Genomic DNA, 21756 nt, shown 5'->3' on the forward strand with positions numbered 1-21756 from the left:
GTCACATTTAAGAGCACTAAAGAAAAAGATTTGTTGAAAGGGATGTTTGTGAAATGGGAAGGAAAAGAAATGAGACACTTGGCTTCCATTCCAAACTCCTACCTGTTTTCCTCTCTAGCCTGTCCTATTGCCACGCTGTCATTAACGCCCAGGCTGGATGAGATCTACTCTCCAGCTCAATGAACCTTATTCTGCTCCCTTAGAACTAACTCAAGTGCATTTTCAAATGTATTCAGTGTTTGTTATGCCCTTTGGACCAGCAATGCAGAAAACTTTCTGTGATGGCATGCTCTATCTGCACTGCTGCTAGTGACATATAGGTACTGAGCACTGAAATGTGGCCCATGCAACTGAGGAATGGAATTTCTAATTTTAGGTTTAAATAGCTAGTGGCCACTGTATTGGGTGGAAGGTTAGGCCTGTGGAGTTTGGCACCTGATGCCCTTCCAGTGGCTTGTGGAGTGGATGGCACACAATAGGTGTGCCAATAGGTGCTTAGCTGTTTGTGGAGCAAATGAGACACCTATGAGGATGCCTAAGTGAGTTTTGGGTAAATGACATTTTTTAGGTCTTTATAATCCAATGGAATTCTTAATCTCCTGGTAGTTATTTTTGAAAGTTTCTACCTATCTCCGCTGAAGAAGGGGCAGCACATCATTTGGCGTGTGTTTGGCCACGGGGCTTAGGCCTGGGAGTGGGTGGTGAGCTCACCTGGCTAGCCATAGTGCTCTCCTTCACCCACGGGGTAGGGTAGTCCCTCCAGGGCAGTGCTTCTCAAGTTGTGGCTCTTTGGCCACAGTGACAGCAGTGCTGGAAACTTGCTCAGACTGTTCTCAGGGCCCCACTGCAGGCTTGCTAAAGGAGGGTGGGGAACATAGAACATTTGGGAAGCTCTTCTGCTGACCTCACAGCCTGCTGCTCCAGGTCCATCCCACTTCCCCCAAGTGAACTCTGCTTCACAGGCACACTGAACCTCCATGCCAGAGTGCACCTCCTGTAATACACTGTGCTCTTGTCTTTACATTCTTCCAGTCTCCTTACAGCTTCCCTGGTGAGTAGTGCACTGTGCTCCTCTGGGCCCCACCTGTTCTCTCACATCAAACCATTGGCACCTATCTCACCCATCACTCTTGGCCCTCTGTGTAGGAGCCACTTGTGTAGCTGTATGGCCAGCAACCAGCATGGTGTGCAGCTCCTACCACCACCATATGATGACTGGATGCTACCTTTCACTTCACACAAACATTTGAGGAACAAAAATCTTTGTGACAATATCAGCTGTGACAGGAAATAAGCTACAAGGATCTCTCCTAAGGCCATGGAGACTTCTGTGACAAAACTAAGATTAGTACCCACCCACTACAACCTGTACATAAAACATGTCATGTTCCCCAGGGGAGGCAAGACAGGATAAGAGCAAGGAATAAAAAATTATACTATTTGGATTCAAGTCCTTGTTTCCTGTTCTCAGCTGGGTATCCTTGGAAAAGTTGTTTACCCTTAAAGCCTCCATTTTCTCATGATTAAATGGAATTACAATATCGTCTCATAGGGCTGTTGTAATGATACATGGCAAAAAGTGCAGTACTTGATTCATCAGAAGCAGTCAGGGTCAGCTGGGTACCAGCAGTGGCACCCCTGATGAAATTGAACCCCCACTTCTCTAGCAGAAAGCACAATCTCCTGGAAAAAGTGAAACAAGGAATTATAATTGACCTTCTCAAAGGAACAACTGAAGGCCTGGTCAATACAAATATATTCTGACATTACTACAGAGTCATTTAAGTGTTAAAATAGGGGTGCCTGGGTGGCTCAGTGGTTGGGTGTCTGCCTTTGGCTCAAGTTGTGATCCCAGGTCCTGGGATCAAGTCCCACATTGGGCTCCCTGTGGGGAGCCTGTTTCTCCCTCTGCCTATGTCTCTGCCTCTCTCTGTGTCTCTCATGAATAAATTAATATCTTTAAAAAAATGTTAAATGTAACCAGCAAACATATATGGGAAAAATTCCCACAAATTTGGGATTCAAAACTACTTTCTAAATGAAAAGCCTACTACCCACACACAGGCTAGTAATCTTAGATCATACCAGCACAGTTTCTATTTTTATTCCCAGAAGGGAAGTCATGATACTGTGAGGAAGGTGAAGGACTGCCATTCCCCGCTCCCCCAAGTATCTATCCCAACATACCCTAAGCTCTTAGGTATGGATCTTCAGCAACAATGTTGAGGAAATAGTGTTGTCAAGAATAAATGAAAATGGGACACCTGGCTGGCTCAATTGGTGGAGCATGTTACTCTTGGTTTTGGGACTGTAAATTTGAGCTCCACAGTGAGTGTAGAGATTACATTAAAAAAATATAAGATAGTTATGCACCTATTTCTGGCAGTATTAGATTAAGTAAGTGTTTGCCTGCCGAAATCAACTGCTAAAGTCATACAAAATTAAAATATCCAAGGAAAAACTCAGGTCAAGGAAACTGAAGCCAGCTTTTGCTCTGAGGGCAAGGATTATGAGCTTCCATTTTCAAGTCCACCTAGGGATAGAGAAGAAAGTACAGGGCCTGTTCAAGAAGAGAGGCCAAATAGGAGACCCCAGCCCATAACGCTGACATCCCAAAGAACCACTCTTCATGTAACATTGAACTTGAAATAAAATGCTCCCACCAGAGAGGTTAAAGAAAACTGCCTGTTTTGAACCTTGGCACTGAATGGAGGCCAGAAAGACTTACACTGCTAATTTGTAACCATAAGTTAGTGAATTTCATTAAGTTTGCAGCACACATCACACTTGTCAAAAAAAAAGTTAAGCTGAGAATCTAGTTTAACATGGCTCTGAATGGGTACTATCCTTAAGTTAGCCAGTAGAAGCAAACATTGAGATTTTAGTTTTAAAAGTTTCTCCTTAGCTGTCTAATCTGTTTAATCCACCTGATGGACTTTTAAAATTCATTTGCATTTCTTGAAGAACCAAATGGATGTTCTTCCCCGAATTCATTTGGTCATAATTCTGAAGAAATTATCAGAATGTAATACAGAGAGATAAAGACTGGAAAATATGAAATGGGTTAAAAAACACAAAGAGCATGGTGGACACAACAAGAAGTCTAACACGTTATTCAGAGCTTTTGAAAGAGAGAATGACAGAGACAATCAAAGTACAATAGCTGAAAATCTTTCAGAACTGATAAAAGATAAGAATAACCCAAGGAACCAGAATCTCAAGCAAGATCAGCAAAAACCAAAAAACCCAAAAACACCCAGCACACAGACATATCATAGTGACACAGAACAGAAATAGAGGAGATCTTGAAGGCAACCAGGGAAAAGGTTGATTACTTAAAAGGAGTATCAACTGTTAAGCTGATAGCTTATAACTTCACAAGGGAAGTAACTGAAGCCAGAAGACAGTGCTTCTTTTTCAGTGCTAAAAAGAATTCCCAACCTAGAATTCTATACCCTTCAAAAAATAGTTTTTAAATGAGATAAAGATACTTACAAACCAAAGTGGAGTTTGCTATCAGCAGACCTTCACTAAAAGAAATTCTAAAGGTTGAATCATACACTATATTCAAAATTATTTCCAGATGCATCATAGATCTAAGAACAGAAGGCTCAACAAAGATGAGAAAGGAAGTTATAGGCAACCTTAATAAAGCCTCTAAAAGAAAATATGAAAATTTCTTCTTTACTTTGGAGTAGACAAAGGTTTCTTAAATTGGGATAACCAAAATCACTAGGCATAAAAGAAAAATGATAAAATGGACACTATTAAAATTAAGAGCTTTTATTAACACATAACATTAAGAGAATGAGTAATAGTCCCCTGCCTATGAGAAGATTTGCAATACATAGGTCTGACAAAAGACTCACATCCAGAATACTGAAGTAACTAACTCCTAACAATCAATTTTATTTTATTTTATTTTATTTTATTTTATTTTATTTTATTTTATTTTATTTTATTTTATTTTATTATTTATTTTATTTTTTCCTAACAATCAATTTTTTAAAAGGCAATTAAAAAGAAGGTAAAAAATTTTACTAGGCATTTCACAAAAGATATTCAAATAGCCAATAAGCATATGAAAAGATAATTAATATCATTTCCCTAGTGATAAACTAAACTACTAAAACCAAAATGAGATAATTGTACACACTCAACAGAGATTAAAGAGTCTAAATTGAAAACACTGTGTTGGGACAATGTGACACAACTGGATCCCTCAATGTGGCTGATAGGAATCAGTTATTTGAAAGGACTGAAAAAATTGGCCAGCCCCTGACAAGGTTAATCAAGGAAAAACAAAAGGCACAAATAACACCAGGAATGAAAGAATGGCTATCACTATAGATTCTGTACATATTACAGAAATAAGAGGATATTGTAAACAACTTTGTATATTTCACCTAAATTTTCAAATTTATCACTATAAACTCTTAGAAGATTGCACTTTATCTAAAATAATCAAAACTGAATTTTAAAAAAGATTTATTTATTTACTTTAGAGAGAGTGCGAGACAGCATGAGCAGGAGGGGCAGAGGGACAGGAAGGGAGAATCTCAAGTGTGCTGAGTGCAGAGCCTGATGCTGGGCTCAATCTTACGACCCTGAGATCATGACCTGGGACAAAACCAAGGGTTAGATGCTTACCAACTGTGTCACCCAAGCCCCCCAAAAACTGACTTTAAAAGAAATAGAAAATCTGAATAGTTCTCCAATCACTAAATAAATTGAACCAGTGATCAGAAATCTTCCCATATAGAAAACTTCACAGTCAGGTGGCTTTCAGGCAGTTCTGCCAAATATTCAAGGAAGAAGTAATTTCAGTCTTACAAAACTTCTTTAAAAACAGAATTAGAAAGAACACCTGTAATTTGCTTTACAGGTTAGCATAACCTTAATAAAAAAGCCCACCAAGTATGACAGGGGGCATTCTTACTCATGAACACAGATGAAAAACACAGGAAATATATATATGCATACACACTTTCACACACACACACACACACACACACACACACACACACACACACACCACACAAACTGAATCCAGCAATGTATAAGGATAATACATCATGAAAGACTGGAGTTTACTCTAGGAATGCAAAGGTACTTCAGGAAACTGATTAACTCAATTTTACATATCAAAGATGGAAAAAAACCATATGATCATCTCAACAGATACAGTAAAAGTATTTGATAAATGCTCTCAAGCATGATGAAAACTCACCAAGTAGTAATATAAAGTGACTCTGTTAACTTGATTAAGAATAGTTACAAAAACACCTCCAGCAAATACCATAATTTACTGATGAAACTAAGAGTGTTCCTCTTGAAATCAGAAACACGGGCAGGAAGTCCACTATTGTCACCTCCAGTGAATGCTGCACAATAAATTCCAATAAGCACAGGAAGACGAGAAAAATAAGGATATAAAAATTGAAAAGAAAATTTTCACTACTCATAGACTTATGATTCCATAACAGAAAAAATACAAAAGGAATTAGAAATACATTACTAGAATTAAGTGCTTTGGCAAGGTCGCTGAACACAAAAGCAACAGTACTTCCAAATACTAGCAATAGGTAATACAAAAAATAAAAATTACAATGTTATATAAAATGCAAGGGAAAAATCTATAAAGTAATACATGTAAAACCACTGTGTGAAAAGTGTAAAATTTAATTGAAAGACAATAAAGACCTAAAGAAATATGTCATTTTAAGGGCTGGAAGACTCCATATCATAAAGATGTAAATTTTCCCCCAAAGTGATCTTATAGATTCCATGAGTCCAGTCAAATTCATGAAAATTTTGAGGCACCTGGGTGGCTCAGTCAGTTAAGCATCCACCTTTGGCTTAGGTCATAGGAATCATTCTTAGGAATTGAGCCCTGTGTCTCCCTCTGCTCCCTGCTCATGCATGCTCTTGCTATCTTCTGTGTCTTTCTCTCAAATAAATAAAATCTTTAAAAAAAATTCATGAAGGTTTTGTGAAACTTAACTAGCTTATTCTAAAATTTATGGGAGGGGCAACCCGGGTGGCTCAGCGGTTCAGTGCCGTCTTCAGCCCAGGGTGTGATCCTGGAGACCCGGGATTGAGTCCCATGTCAGGCTCCCTGTGGGGAGCCTGCTTCTCCCTCTGCCTGTGTCTCTGCCTCTCTTTTTCTTTCTCTCTGTGTGTCTCTCATGAATAAAAAAATAAAATCTTTAAAAAATAAAATAAAATAAAATTCATGGGAAAGTACCAGGGCTATAAAGAGCCATGGCAATCTTTAAAAATAAAGCAAGTGGGACTAGCTCTCAGAGATACAAAGCTAAGTAGTATAAACTACTATAAACTTTATAGTAATTTAGACTATGATGTAATGGTATGGTGATGGACAGAAAGCCTAACTGAGCAGATGAGTGCCCAGAACCAGACCTGTGCATTTGGACATCTGATGGATGAGAGTGGTTCTGTAGGTAAAATAGACTATATTGTAAGGTGATGCTGGAAAAAAGTATAATGTAATCCTTACCTCATGTCATACACAAAAAGCTCTTCTAATTAGGTTAAAGACCTAACCAGGAAAAGCAAAGCTATATATGAGGTATTTAGAAGACAATATAGAACAATAGCTTTAAGCCATCTTTCCTTAATATGAGGTCATAAATCAGTAATAAAAAGTAGAATACATAAAGGAAAAAAATTAGTCACATTCGAGTTAATTTTTATTAATGAAAAAGTACCATCAAGAATGGGAAAAGCTGGAGCGCTCCGGAGGACTCGGCGGCTTGGGTCGGAGGCTGGAGCCGGCGGGCATTATGGACAAATCTAAAGAAAACTGCATTGCAGGGCCTGTTAAGACTGCAATTGCACTTGGTGATGGTCCAAAACGTGTTCTGGTGACTCAGCAAGTTCCTTCACAGAATCCATTATCTGCAAATAGTGGCCAGGCCCAGCAGGTCTTGTGTCCTTCAAATTCTTCCCAGCGAGTTCCTCCACAAACCCAAAAGCTCGTCTCCAGCCATAAACCTGCTCAGAATCTGAAGCAGAAGCAATTGCAGGCAACTGGTGTCCCTCGTCCTGCCTCTAGGTCACTGAATAATACCCAAAAGAGTGAGCAACCCTCGTCATCAGCCCCTGGAAATAATTCTGAAAAGGAACTGGCAACAAAACAGAAAAATGAAGAATCAAAAAAAAGGCAATGGGCTTTGGAAGATTTTGAAATTGGTCGCCCACTGGGTAAAGGAAAGTTTGGTAATGTTTACTTGGCAAGGGAAAAACAAAGCAAGTTTATCCTGGCTATTAAAGTATTATTTAAAGCTCAACTGGAGAAAGCAGGAGTTGAACATCAGCTGAGAAGAGAAGTAGAAATACAGTCCCACCTTAGGCATCCAAATATTCTTAGGCTGTATGGTTATTTCCATGATGCCACCAGAGTTTACCTAATTCTAGAATATGCACCTCTTGGAGCTGTCTACAGAGAACTTCAGAAACTGTCAAAGTTTGATGAGCAGAGAACTGCTAATATCACAGAGTTGGCAGATGCCCTGTCTTACTGTCACTCAAAGAGTCATTCACAGAGACATTAAGCCAGAGAACCTACTCCTTGGATCAGCTGGAGAGCTTAAGATTGCAGATTTTGGGTGGTCAGTACATGCTCCATCCTCCAGGAGAACCACCCTGTGTGGCACCCTGGATTACTTGCCCCCAGAGATGATTGAAGGCCGAATGCATGATGAGAAGGTGGATCTCTGGAGCCTCGGGGTTCTTTGCTATGAATTTCTAGTTGGGAAGCCTCCTTTTGAGGCAAGCACATACCAAGAGACCTACAAAAGAATATCACGGGTTGAATTCACATTCCCTGACTTCGTGCCGGAGGGAGCCAGGGATCTCATTTCAAGACTGTTGAAACATAATCCCAGCCAAAGAACAACTCTCAAGGATGTACTTGAACACCCGTGGATCATGGCTAACTCATCAAAACCATCAAGTAGCCAAAAAAGCAAAGACTCAACTAGCAAACAGTCTTAAGGATTGTGCAGGGGGAGAAACCTGAGAGGCAGGGCTGCTGATACTGCTGATGGCCTGCCTGTGACGGAGGGCGCTGCAGACAAAGGCCTACTGCGCAGGTGGTGCCTCGGCCTCCCCACTCGAGTCTACTTAAGTGAACAGTACGCTCTGGAGTGAAAGTAGCCACAGGAATTGTGGCAGTGTCACTAGTTTCACAATTTGGAGGTGAGGTTCACCTGGACCTCCCCACAGCCTGTTCCGAGTCAGGCCTCCTTGTGGAGGACCCACTCCGGGTCCTACTGCAGGGAGAGTGGCCACCTCGCCGTGACTCCATCAGTGAAAGAGGCGTGCAATAACCTTCCAAGTACCTACGTGTGTGTGTAACTTATTGGGTGGCCAAATCTGGTAAAGCTGTCAGGATGAACATGTGATTCTTTCTTTTAAATGTTAAAATAAAGATTTTTATAAAGAAAAAAAAAAAAAGAATGGGAAAAGCTAAGCCACATCCCTTGGAAAAGATATTTAACCAACAGGAATTGGTATCCAGAATATGTGAAGAATTCCTATGAACTGATAATAATGGGCAAGAAGACTGAAATGCAAACAGTAACTACAATTCATGCCTAAGGTCTATTAAATTAGCAAGAATTGGGGCACTTGGGTAGTTCAGTGGTTGAGCCTCTGCCTTTGGCTCAGGGCATGATCCCAGGGTCCTAGGAGTGCTGCATCAGGCTCCCTGCAAGGAGCCTGCTTCTCCCTCTGCCAGTGTTTCTGCCTCTCTCTGTGTGTCTCTCATGAATAAATAAAATTTTAAAAAATTAGCAAGAATTAGTAAGCCTGACAAAATTAAGTATTGCCAAAGATGCAAAATGATCTCTTTCACAGTACTGGAGATCCACTTTTGAAAGGAAACTGAATGTATATACAACTGATGGCCCAGTATTATTACTCCTAAAGAAATTCTTGCACGCTTAGATATGTAAAGCAGTATTCATGACAAGATTGCTTCTGATAGCAAAAGCAAATAACAAAAAACTATTAACAACCCAAGCATCTATAAACAATAGAACTACTGAATATTTAGTATATTCAGAGTGGAATACTAGTTAGTAATAAAAATGAGGTTTGAGACTAACATGAATGGATCTCAAAAATATAATAATGAAAGAGAATATATAATATGCATATAAATTCAGAAACAGGCAAAACTAAAGTCTTTTGGGTAGAGATACATATCCAGTAGGGAAAATGAAGAACAACAAGTGAAAAATCATCATAGAAATCAGAATGGTTACTATTATGGGGAGTGAGGGTATGTGATCAAGAAGTGGCATACATATAGAGGCCTTTCACTGATAATGTTATCTAAATCTGGGTAGCTGGTACACTTAATCTAGGTAGCTGTTTGCTTTATAATTCATTAAATTACACAATTACATGTTATATACTTTTAGTATTTATGGTATTTTGCAACAGAAATTAATTTGGCACATTTTCATTTAACTTTTGGTAATAAAATACTTTATTGGTACCGTTTAATGTCAAAAACACAGTAATACTGTTTCCATTGCTTAGCTTCCATTTTTAAATTAAAGCTCATTTAAAAAAAAGAAGAGAAAAGGTAAAATCATTTGACTCTATCAAAAAACAAGCTGCAAACTTACCTGTGCAAATAATTAGGTTCTTCCACTTTAAATACCTAAATTCACTGGTCTTCATAATAAATAATGGTATATAAGAGGAGACATTGGCCTGAATAATTCTGCAGAGAACATTTTATACGTCTTTAAAAAAGCCTAAATGCTACCCAACTTAAAACTTTTAAGAATAATTTGTAAGAGTTACTGTAAAATGAATTCATGTAAGCACCAAGAAATTTGGGATTTATAATATTTCAGATGATATGATTTACTGAGTACAAAGAGTATGATTTTTCTTCGTGAATTTGTGTTTATATACAAATAGAAAGGATACAAGATAGGTTCCTTTTAAAAGCCAAAGATTCAAAATCTGTGAATGACTTTTACCATATTTCTAATTTCTGGATCTAGCAATGGACCCTATGGTAAAAGATCCATGTGTGATAAATAACATAGTACAGTCCTATCTGAATATAACTTCTTATTCATCTTGCCTCATTAATATAATTTATACCTCAATTAAAATATTCTATCTGCAAACAATATATTTCTCTAAAATATTTTGTAATTCAGATTGCCATCCAGACCACCTTCTCCTCTGCCTCTTTTCTCAAATCATTGTAATTTTATGGTATACCTCATTAAATTGTTTTTTTTTTCTCCCTTCAGTGAAACTGTCAACTCAAAGCACCACACTATTACAAACATAGATATAGCATATATTAACATACTAGAAAAAAGATAATACATATGGATCTATGCTAAATGAGACAATGCAAACCAAAAAACACACAACACCATGCTATGTTCATCTATTCTGAAGCACTACAAGAAGGCCCTGATAGCACCCTGGCTCATGTAAACTGATGTTCCCAGATATCACTAGTGCCCTGTACTCCAACATAATTAAATGTTCTAATAAAGACATTTCCACATTTGTTTGCTTAAAACAATCTACAGCAACTTTGACTACTAATCTTGAAAATGATGATAACACATTATAGTTTTAATCAAGTCATAGATTCTAAGCTAAGTATTTTCTATTATCATCCATTTATTTAATAACACATTCAGGGAGCTAAGCAACATTCAGTTTAAGGGGTTTTTACTTCGCTCTCTTTTGATTGTGAATTTCAGATGTGTCCCTTAGTCATCCTCTGCTTCAGTGAAAGAGGATTCTTCAAGCAACTGATTAAAGATCTTAATTTAAAAGCAGGTTGACTAAGTGGTCAGCAGCTGAAGAACTCTTGTCTACATACTGCATCCATAATACTCTGTCCTCTCTGGAGGAACTGGATGCCCCTGACCTACCATGAGCATAACACATTCCATCCCTCAACCCAGAGGCAGCCAGGGTACATTAGAACATGGGTAGAAACTAACTCAAAACTACTTTTGGGGCAAACACCAGATTTCAATTTGTCAGCAATTCCATAGTGTGGTTTTCTCAAGAAACAGGCTTTGCATTGAAACACTTGCTTTCTCTTCTCATATCAAGTTAAACTGCTAAAGTAATATCAGAAAGAGCACAAAAGATAAGCATGTCTTCTCTGAAAGAGGCACTGCATCTGGAATTGGAATTAAGGCTAAATAAATAATGCTGGTTTGTGGTTTAGACAAATGTGCCAATGGTTACGTTAACCAACAGCTTCGCTCTTTGTCCTGTATGCCTGTTTGTGAAGATGCGTCTCTATCTCCTCCCTGAAGACCAGCATTCCTAGGTGCGAGTGAGAGGCCTCATTCATGGCTTTGGACTGGATGCACATACGGTACTGTTCAGGAGTCAACTCATCAGCACAGCGTTTCTCATGCCAGAGGTGGAAAAGACCAGGAACTGGAGTCCGAATCACAATCAGGTCACCATGTAAGTATTTTCGATAAAGATGAACATCTTCTCCACCCCAACCTTTTACTTCCATGTCAAATCCACCTGCAGGATGAAAATTGACATATCGGTAACTCCCTGTCAACCAAAGCACAACTGCTAAGAATTAAGATGTTCTACTTCAAATGAGATGGCACAGCACAGCCTAAAGATACCCGATAGAGGACTGACATCTGGTTTGGAAGTCCAGTTAGGAGCTGACTTCTAGCAGCAAAGGCCTGTTGTTGGGAGTATCAAAATGAGATTAAATATTTGAGAATGCTTTGTAAATGTCTAAGTTATATAGTAAATCTAGAGAAAGTCAAAGGAGAAGGAAATATATAAATCACCCATAATTTCACCACTACTAATATGATTAACATATTTATCCACAGAGATACAAGTTTCTCTGGGCCACAGACAACTTTCCAGAGGAGAAAACAGAAGAAATGGCTAGGTTGAACATATACATTTGAGAAGGGGAACATGGATGATTTAAAGCCACAGGAATGGATGAAATTACTAAAGGAATTTAGAAAGAAAATAGGCCCAGATCTAAATACTAAGTAATGCCAATACCTACAGGTTAAACATACAGAGAAAAAGAAATCAGCAAAAGAGACTGACAAATGGCCCCAGAGGATGAAGAAAATTCTGGAGAATGAGCTATCAGTAGTCAAATGAAAAAAGTATCTTCAGGAAGAAAGGGTCAAGCATGTGCTGCTCAGTTAAGAATTTAAAAAAAAGGACACCTAAGTGGCTCAGCAGTTGAGCATCTGCCTTTGGCTCAGGGCATGATCCCAGAGTCAGGGATCGAGTCCCGCATTGTGCTCCCTGCTAGGAGCTTGCCTCTCCTGCCTCTCTCTGTGTGTCTCTCATGAATAAATAAAATCCTAAAAAAAAAAAAAAAAGGATTAAAAAAAACCCCCAAAAAACCAAATAGACCTGGCAACATAAATGTCACTTATAACCTTCCCTACTACAATAATTCTAATGGAGCGATGGAACAAATGGCTAACTGGACCAGGTGAACACATGAAATGGGAGATAAAGTTGAGACTAGTTTCACATTGGTTTAAGCTAAACTTTCTTAAAGAATCATAGAGAACATAAGCCATTTGGATTTTTTTTTTTTTTTTGACCATTCGGAATTTTTTGAAGAACAGGCAAACATTCTTAAAAACTGAAAACAAATTAATTCTTTAATTAAGAGCAAGATTTCTAAATTATGTCTTCTGTCAAATAATTATATACCACTTAATTTTACACTCACAGGATGACAATAATCCTGAGATCTCTGAAAAGTATTGCTTTAAATAGTCATAGCTTTTATAAAACACTATGTCTAATACATATTGGTTTTTCTTCTTTGTAGATAAAAGTTCTTCAAATATTAGAGATGGTATAGATACTTAAAACAAATGAGGGACTTCCAGTTTCTGGTCTAGCATATACATCACTTAGAAGTCAAACCATCCTAACAACAAGTGAAAAGTGAAACAAACTGAAAAATAAACAACTCCTCCCAGATCCCTCAGAGAAATAAGGTCACAGATCAAATTGCCACCACCAAATTGGAGAATCAGGCAGGTAAAATGGAATCACAACTATTAGAGCAGAAAGCCACCAGTAGAAATCTCCAGGGGAACCAGTCTGAGGTAGGGGAAAAAAAAATGGAACTGTAATTGACAAATGGCTAGAGGCTCAGTGGACAAGTATAAAAGTTGAAAACTCCAGATTGGGGGGCATAGAATGGTCCCTACACTTGTGTGAGTTTTACCTTCAGGAGCTCTAGTAGGTTTTCACTGTGAAGATTACAGCAAAATACCCTAGTGCTTTCAGCAGGGGCAGTGGGAACATAATCATTCTGAAACATGCCAGAGCACTTTATTCTTAATAAGGCCTGCCTCAGGAGAAACTATTTTACTAGAGTCAAACCTACCTGGGGAAAGGACATACCCAACTGCAGCCCACTCTAGCCATCCTGTCTCACTTAAGGTTGGGGATGGTGTCTGAGAAACACTTATGAAGTTAATGGTCCAGATACATAATCTCACTAAGGAACTGAGACCTAATCACAGGACTACAGAATACTTCCTCTTTCCCCACACCTCACCACCTATTACTAGTTTACTGCAGTTTCCTTTGCCCAATACATCATGTTCAGTTATGAAGAAAAAATGAGGCATACTAAAAGACAAAAAACAGATTGAAGACACAGAGCAAGCATCAGAACCAGATTCAGCCAGGAGTACTGAAATTGTCAGCCTGGGAATTTAAAACAACTATAACTGATATGCTAAGGGCTCTAATAGAAAAAATAGGCAACAATCAAGAACAGATGGTAATGTAAGCAGAGAGTGAGAGATTCTATGAAAGAATAAAAAAGAAATGCTAAAGATAAACAATGTAACAAAGGAAGAATGCCTTTGTACTGGCTGAGGAAAGAGTCTCTAAGCTTGAGGATATGTCAATAGAAACTTCCAAAATTGAAAAGGCAAAAACGAAGAGGACTGGGGGGGGGGGGGGGGGGGGGGGGGGGACAGATCAGAATAGTTTATAAGAATTGTATACAAAAGGTATAACAAATGTGTAATGGAAATACCAGAAGGAGAGGAAAGAAAGGAACAGAAGCTCTAAAATCAAAGACGCCAAATTCCAAACAAGTGCTGCTGAGAGGCCAGGGGCTCCCTTTCTCATCCAGCCTAGAGTCAAAAGGTAGAGGCTCCACTTCAAGGAAGGAGTGGGACTCCTGATCCCCCACCCCATGTCCTACTTATAACACAGGGGTGGCACTCTGAGAGAAGTGTGCCATTGTCCCCCCCCCCCCCCCCCCCCCGTCCTCCAGAGGAGGGCTCAGCAATTTTTCCCAGGGGAGAAAGCACTGCATAAGAACAAACTGCCTCAAAGCTCTTCCCAAAGGAACTAACTTTATTTCAGTGTGCAGAAGTTCAAGCCTAAGGGGGCTCTTGAAAATAATGGAGAATTTGGTGGTAAGCAATTAAGAGAAGGTTGATGGGTCCATTAGAGCAATAAACTAAAAATGTAGGCCGGCTAGTTTACTGGAGAGAAACAGGGAAAGAGACAAATAAGAAGAACCCTTGTGAGGTCTGAACAAAACTCAAAGACATGCTTCAAAAACTATCTTGCAAAAGGGGTTCAATTTAATTGGGTCAGACTGTGGAAAAATTTATGTCACAGAGCTTTGTCAAAAACAAGAGAGCAATCAGTGAGCAATGAGTGGAGCCTAACAGGTGGGAGTGTTACTGCAGAGACAGTAAAAGACAGCCTTACTAGGGGCACCTGGGTGGCTCAGTCAGTTGAGTGCCTAACTTCGGCTCAGGTTGTGATCTTGGGGTCCTGGGATTGAGCTCTGCATCGGGCTTCACACTCAGTGGGGAGTCTGCTTCTCCCTCTCCCTGTACCTCTCCTCCTGCTCCTGCTCACTCTCTTTCTCTCAAATAAATAAATAAAATCTTGAGAGAGAGAGAGAGAGAGAGAGAGAGAGAGAGGGAACCCTACTAAATCCATGTCATCCCAGGGTGACTGTGCACATGCCCTAAAGAGTGTCAGGAGAGGCTTCATATTGCTGGGGAATGGGGAGATAAAATTCACTGAAATAGTAAAGCCAAGTCAATAAACAAGCAAAAAAAAAAAAAAAAAAAACAACAAAAAACAAGCCCTGGAGTCAGGAGGAATCAATATTCAGGCTTGCCATAATATATTACCTAAAATGTCCAGTTTTCAAGAAAGAAATTACGAGGCATATAAAGAAACAGAAAAATATATATACCCATATACCAGAAAAAAAGTAGGCAATAGAAACTGTGAGAGGGCCCAGATGTCAGTTTTTACAAAATTTCAAAACCATTATAAATATGTTCAAAGAATTAAAAGAAATCATGCTTAAAGAAGAGAAGGGAAGATGACAATGTTTCATCAAATAGAGATTATCAATGAAGAGACAGAAATTATACATATAAAAATAAATTCTGGAGCTAAAAAAGGACAACGTGGGCAGCCTGGGTGGCTCAGCGGTTTAGTGCCACCTTCAGCCCAGGGTCTGATCCTGGAGACCCAAGATTGAGTCCCACGTCAGGCTCCCTGCATGAAGCCTGCTTCTCCCTCTGCCTGTGTCTCTGCCTCTCTCTCTCTCTGTGTCTGTCATGAATAAATAAAATCTTAAAAAAAAAAAAAGGACAACGCAAATGAAAAATTCATTAGAGCAGCTCAGTATAGATCTGAACAAAGAATCAGTAAACTTGAAGATAGATCAATTGAGATTATGCATTCCAAAGAAAAGAGAGAGAGAAAAAAAAAAAAAGAAAAGAGAGAAAGAAAATAATGAAAAATGAAGAGAGTCTCAGAGAAATGTGGGACACCATTAGCTATACCCAGCACATACCAAACAGGAATATAAGGAGAAAATAATGAATAAGGAGCAGTGAGAAATGACATAGGTTAGAAAGCAATGATGTATTCTTGCTGTTTTACTGAGCCAGAATCCGGGGAAAGGGCATTAGTTTCATTTAATAGTCATTTTATTGCTATTTGCTGATTTTTCTAGGATTTAGATGTTACAATGTTAAAGAGATAAGGTGGAGGAATTTCTAAAACAAATGGCTGATTATATAAATCAATGTAAGATGGGCCTAAAAAGTACACAAAATATATTCTAATATATAAATATATATATATAAATATATACATGTGTATATTATATAGGTGTGTCTGTGTGTATATATATATACGTATATATGTGTTTATATATGTACATACACACTCATGCATAAATATATAAAATATATTCTTATATGCTGTGGAAATGCAGCCACTGACTGATCAGGAGATGTGGAACCAAGTTTCAGCCTGCTTTCTTATACTGTCCTCTAACAATGTATTTTTTTTTGCTGAAGCTAAAGTGGGGCAGGAGGCTTAGACCAGATTCTTCAGGGTCATCTTTGGCTTCAAGGAGTGGATGACTAAGCCAATTGACTCCAAGTTCCGCACTCCAACTTCAACCAGAGCTAAAGACTGGCTGTCTTAAATACTAGGATTTTCATAATAGATCAATAGACAATTAAAGTGGTTTCATCTCTAAATAAAAAAATACAAAAGCCCTTGGACTAGATAATCTAACATTACTTCCAGATGCAACAATCCAGGAGCACAACACCAAAGTTAGGTAGAGAGCTTTCATAAGGATATTCAAAACAATTGCAAATATTGGTAATAAGCCAAACAGATGTTTTTAAAAACTAGTGTTTTGATTTAAAGAAACAAGTAAATATTCTATTTCATTTTTATTTTATGATCTCATTTTTTCTACTTAGAGACATTAATTATAAACTTACTTTTGCTTTTCACATCTCCAGATGCCTCTTTGAGCTAATCTCATTCATAATTTAATAGGAAAACACTCGATTCTGAGACCTTTTAGAAAAATGCCATAAGGTACTACAGTAAATATATACAGCCCTATCCTTAAATGTAAGGTATACTTACCTATGGTCAGGAAATCTGATCGATACTGACAAGTCATTCCAAAGCCAAAATCTCGCCAAAAGCCAGAATCCTTTTTGTGAACCTTCATTTAAAAAAAAGAAATTCAATTTAATCCCTCAAGAATCAGAAGTTTCAATCAACAATGAAAGAAATTAAAATTCTTTCCAAATAATTTTTCCTGTCATTTATGTGACCGATAATGGATCACATGATCCATTAATCATTCACATGATTAAATCTTTACAAAACCAACAAAAATACAGTATTCTCCATCAGCAAAGGGTTCTTGCCACATTCAATTTAACTGAATTTAAGCCCTGTACAACGTGCCAGCTAAGGTTACTAATAAACAGTATGGTGCCTGAACTCAAGGAGCTTACATTCCATTCTGGGAATAGAAGTTGCACAAATACATATTGTAATACACTAATTTTTTCTAAATAGTAGACCTTATTTGGTGCCTTTCTTCATTCTTTTGCCCTTTTCTGACTATGTACAGTTTTGCTCTGCTAATTACCTGGTCCCATGTAACCCATGAGCTTTGTTCCTTCCACCTGTAGCTTTAGATTGGGCCATGATGACTCTATACCAGTGGCACAGTGTCAACCCATTTATTATAGGAATTGATTCACTAACAGGAGTTAGACAAAATTCAGGCCAACGTGGTAAAAGGGAAGTGCTGTTTGGGAACTCGGGAAAACAAAGTCCTTTCATTCCTCTGAGAGAGCTACTAGAAAAGACATTTGCTTTTTTTGGATGGTGTAGAGAAGGAGTCAGCAAACTACAGCCTCCAGGGTAAATCTGGCCTGCCGCCTGTTTTTGAAAATAATTTTATTGGAATACAGCTACAGTCATCTGTTTACAAACTGTCTAGGTGTATTTTCATGGCACAGTAGCACAGTTGAGTAGTTGCAACAGGGATTTAGCTATATGGCCCACAAAGCCAAAATATTTTCTATGCGGCTTTGTATAGAGTAAGTTTGCCAACTTTTGGTGTAGGGCGTAGATGTGAAGCTTGGAACTGCTACAGTTCCTTGTAGTTTTCCACTACAAGGGAAACCAGCTTTAAAATGAAGCTGTCATCATCGAAGTACAAGCAGAGAAAGAAAATCAGGGTTTTGATGATATGCAACCCCAGAATCAAGGAAGAAAAGCTGAAGCCTGATAAATATTCTTTATTTATTCATGCATTCAGCAAGTATTTTAATCTATCAGACATAGTACTGGGAGCTGGACACAGCAATGAATAGAGATGACAAAGTCTCTGCCATCAGAGTCTCTGTTTTGTTGGAAAAATAGGAAATAAATAAAAAAAATTTATATCTTAGGTGGTAATACATGCTAGGAAGAAAAAAATGTAGCAGGACAAGGGGAGAGCATGAGAAAGAGAAAGCCTAGTTTAGATATAATGGCCATAGGGGCCTCTCTGAGAAGATAATATTTGAGTAGGGACCCTAATGAAATACTGAAGTCAGCTGTGAAATATCTAAAGGAGATCATTCCAGACAAAAAGGGTAACATATATGATGGCTATGAAGGGAATGAGTAGGGCAAAAGCAGAGGAATGAAGTCCTGTGGACAAGAAAGGGCTATTAGCATTTTTAAAAGATAACTGGGATTACAGTATTTTTGTATGCATATGGTAATAATCTAGAAGAAGCATAACATTAGAATAGGAGAGTGTGAAGAATGGCTGGAGGTGAGTCCTTGTTCAGGCACGAGATGAGCTCTAGTTCAAGAGAATAGGACAGGGTGGCCTTACATGTGCAATTCCTCCACTGTCAATGGAGAGAGGCTGATGAAAGATGAAGCAAGGTGTGCAGAGAGCGAGGAGTGGTGAGGGGTGCTGGGAGACACAAGAAGGAGAACATCGGGCAGCCTGGGTGGCTCAGCAGTTTAGTGCCGCCTTCAGCCCAGGGCGTGATCCTGGAGACCCGGGATTGAGTCCCACGTTAGACTCTCTGCATGGAGCCTGTTTCTCCCTCTGCCTGTGTCTCTGTGCCTCTCTCTCTCTGTCTCTCATGAATAAATAAATAAAATCGTTTTTTTTTTTTTTTTTTTTTTAAAAAGGGAGGACATCATGGCTGGCTTGCAGGGATGGACAGTGGGTAGACTATGGTCAGGATCAGGATGTCAGGGCAGCTGCAGAACCCTGAGGCCTGTGGTCATGTATTTAAAGCAGTGGTCCTATAGTGATGCGGTGTGTTTCTTACCTTCCCCATTCCACTGCTCAGGGGCCCGGGTAAGAGTTGCCCTTAACCAGGCTGGGGTTGTGGGGTTGTAAGAGAAAACACTGGACAGGGTGAGGGATGAAGGGGAGTATAGCAAGAAAGCTGTGGATAATGACTATGGAGTTGGGGGTTGGATAAGGAGGGATGTGAGGATGTGGACATGAGGATGACAGAAAGGAGAGAGGCAACTCATCCAAGTGCAAGGTCCTGAGACAGCCTCCTCAAAAAAAATGAAGTTGGACCTAGGGTCTGAGATAAAGAGGAGTAAGTCAAGTGAAAGATGTTCTGGGGAAAAGCTCTAGACAAAAGAACAGGTTGTGCAAAGAGCTGGAGATTGGAGAGAGCGTCGTGAATGAAGGGACCACGTTACAGACAGAAGTATAGGTGCCCACAAATGTAGACCAGAGCTCAGCAAACTTCTGTAAAATAGGCAGTAAATATCTTAGGCTCTGAAGAACATAATGTCTGTCATAACTATTCAACTTAGCCACTACAGTGTGAAAGCTGACAATAAGTAATCAAATGAGCATGCTGTGATCCAATAAATTATATTTATGGCCACTGAAATTTTTATTTCATATCATTTTAATGTGCCATGAAATATTATTTTGAAAATATTTTTTAACCATTCTTCATTCATGGGCCATAGAAAACTAGGCAGTAAGCTGTTTTGGCCAGCAGGTTGTAGACTCCTAACCCCTGCTTTAAGGGACCCACTGGGCCATAACAGAGAGAATGGGATACCTGGTCACATACTTTGGCTTTATCCCATTAACAATGGGAATTCTCTGAAGAGTCAGAGCAGAAGAAGTCATGTCATCAGATGACATTTTTGAAAGATCACTCTGGCTACAGGACAGAGAAGAGATATAAGAGGGGACAAGAAGGAATGCTGAGTTATAGGGATGCCTGGGTGGCTCAGTAGTTGAGCGTCTGTCTTCAGCTCAGGGTGTGATCCCGACATCTGGGATCCAGTCCCGTACTGGGCTCCCTGCAGGGAGCCTGCTTCTCCCTCTGCCTACGTCTCTGCCTCTCTCTGTGTCTTTCATGAATGAATACATAAATCTTTAAAAAAAAAAGGAGGTAACAGTTATAATCTGGGAATGGAAACCTAATGGTTTAGACTATCATGATATATTCAAAAAGGAAAAATTGCATGGAGGTAAAAAAAAGATTGAGAACAAGTTATCAGTGACTGAATGGGCAGGAGTTGGGGTTAAAGTGAACAATCAACTAAAGGTGACAGCAGGCTGCTGTCCTGAATAATGGGTGTGTGGTAGTGCCATTTCCCAAGAGTGGGGATACTGGGGAAAGGGCCAGCCCAGAGCTAAAAGATGTAGAGCTGGGTTCTGGACATAATGAATATGAGTGATCTGTAAGATAGACACATGGAAATTACTGCAGATAGCAGGAATGAAGGGAATATACAGGACTGCAGAGGAGGCAAATCTTGAGGGGAGCGGGGGAGAGTCTGAAAAAGCTGCTGTATGTAAAGGAGGAGTTGGCTGGAAACAGAACAAGGCAGCACTGAGGACTCAGCTTAAGTTGGAGCTAATAAGTGAGGTATGTATTTTCTTTTCTTTCTTTCTTTCTTTCTTTCTTTCTTTCTTTCTTTCCTTTCTTTCTTTCTTTCTTTTTTTTTTTTTTTTTGCAGAGGGAGGGCTTCTGCCTCTTCTAGAATGTAAAGCTCCTGGATGGCAGGACTTTTTGTTGATTTTGATCACTGCTATATCCACAGCACCTAGAACAGTGCAACACACATGGCAGGCTTTTAATAAACATTTCTCAAATGAAAAAATAAATTTATAGAGGCATAATTTCTGTGGCAAAACCAGGTTCCAATATTCTTATTTCCTTAGTCAAAACATAATCCTGGCACAAATATTAATACCCCCCACCCCCCGGCCCCACAAATAAAACAAAATATCCACTTTGACACTTCTACCCCATAACAATTTTCATTTTACAGATACTATGGCTTCCTTTATAACTTAGTTTCTTTAAAAAAAAAAAATCCCCAACTATTATCATACTTGGGGAAAGGAGTCACTGGTTTTGATTTTTGAACCAACATATTTCCACTGTCTGTAATCCCCAACTGTTAATATTTTATTGCATTTTTATCTGTCCCTCTACTGGGCACATGGAGGATGCAGCTATCCACCCATAACATACATCTCCAGCCTCCAGCCCCTCACAGGCTGCCAGGTTCACAAGTCCATGTGGCAACTTGACACTTTCCCTTGGAGGTCTAATAAACAAAATATACACCTACCATACTCAGGTTAAATCCCTGATCTCTCCTTCTGCTATTCTTGTCTTTTTCTCACTCCTTACATCTAATCTACCAGCAAGTTCTGTCAGCCAAATCATACCCAAACCTTTCTCCACAATTACCATCCGTACCAAGCCACAGTCACCTCCCTGGTGCACTGCAAAAGCCTAACCGGCTATTTGCAACTGGAGCCACACACCATACATTCCCCACAGAATCAAAACCCTAAGGCTTTCTATCACA

General features: G+C 39.1%; 2 protein-coding genes across 8 annotated transcripts in view; one reads left to right on the forward strand and one right to left on the reverse strand.

Moving 5' to 3' along the window:
• The first annotated feature begins 6767 nt into the window (after positions 1 to 6767).
• LOC112913570 (aurora kinase A-like) lies at positions 6768 to 8094 on the forward strand. The gene is given in 2 exon segments (XM_072739461.1): positions 6768 to 7552; positions 7554 to 8094. Coding segments are annotated over 2 exon segments (1212 nt in total). The 5' UTR covers positions 6768 to 6806; the 3' UTR covers positions 8020 to 8094.
• A 1402-nt stretch (positions 8095 to 9496) lies between these two features.
• Positions 9497 to 21756, reverse strand: part of CSGALNACT2 (chondroitin sulfate N-acetylgalactosaminyltransferase 2) — a 56073-nt gene continuing 43813 nt past the window's right edge. For 6 of the 7 annotated variants that reach the window (XR_011997489.1, XR_011997491.1, XM_025990390.2 and 3 more), the window contains 2 exons: positions 17008 to 17089; positions 9497 to 11568 (listed from right to left, as the gene is read on the reverse strand). Coding sequence is in view for 4 of the 7 variants with exons in the window: in XM_025990390.2 (XP_025846175.1) it covers positions 11276 to 11568; positions 17008 to 17089 (375 nt within the window). In the remaining 3 variants the exon portion in view is untranslated. The remainder of the gene's footprint in view (positions 11569 to 17007; positions 17090 to 21756) is intronic. The other variant, XR_011997490.1, reaches the window with a different exon arrangement.

The sequence above is a fragment of the Vulpes vulpes genome, chromosome 15, assembly GCF_048418805.1.
Source record: "Vulpes vulpes isolate BD-2025 chromosome 15, VulVul3, whole genome shotgun sequence".
Taxonomy (NCBI): Eukaryota; Metazoa; Chordata; class Mammalia; order Carnivora; family Canidae; genus Vulpes; species Vulpes vulpes.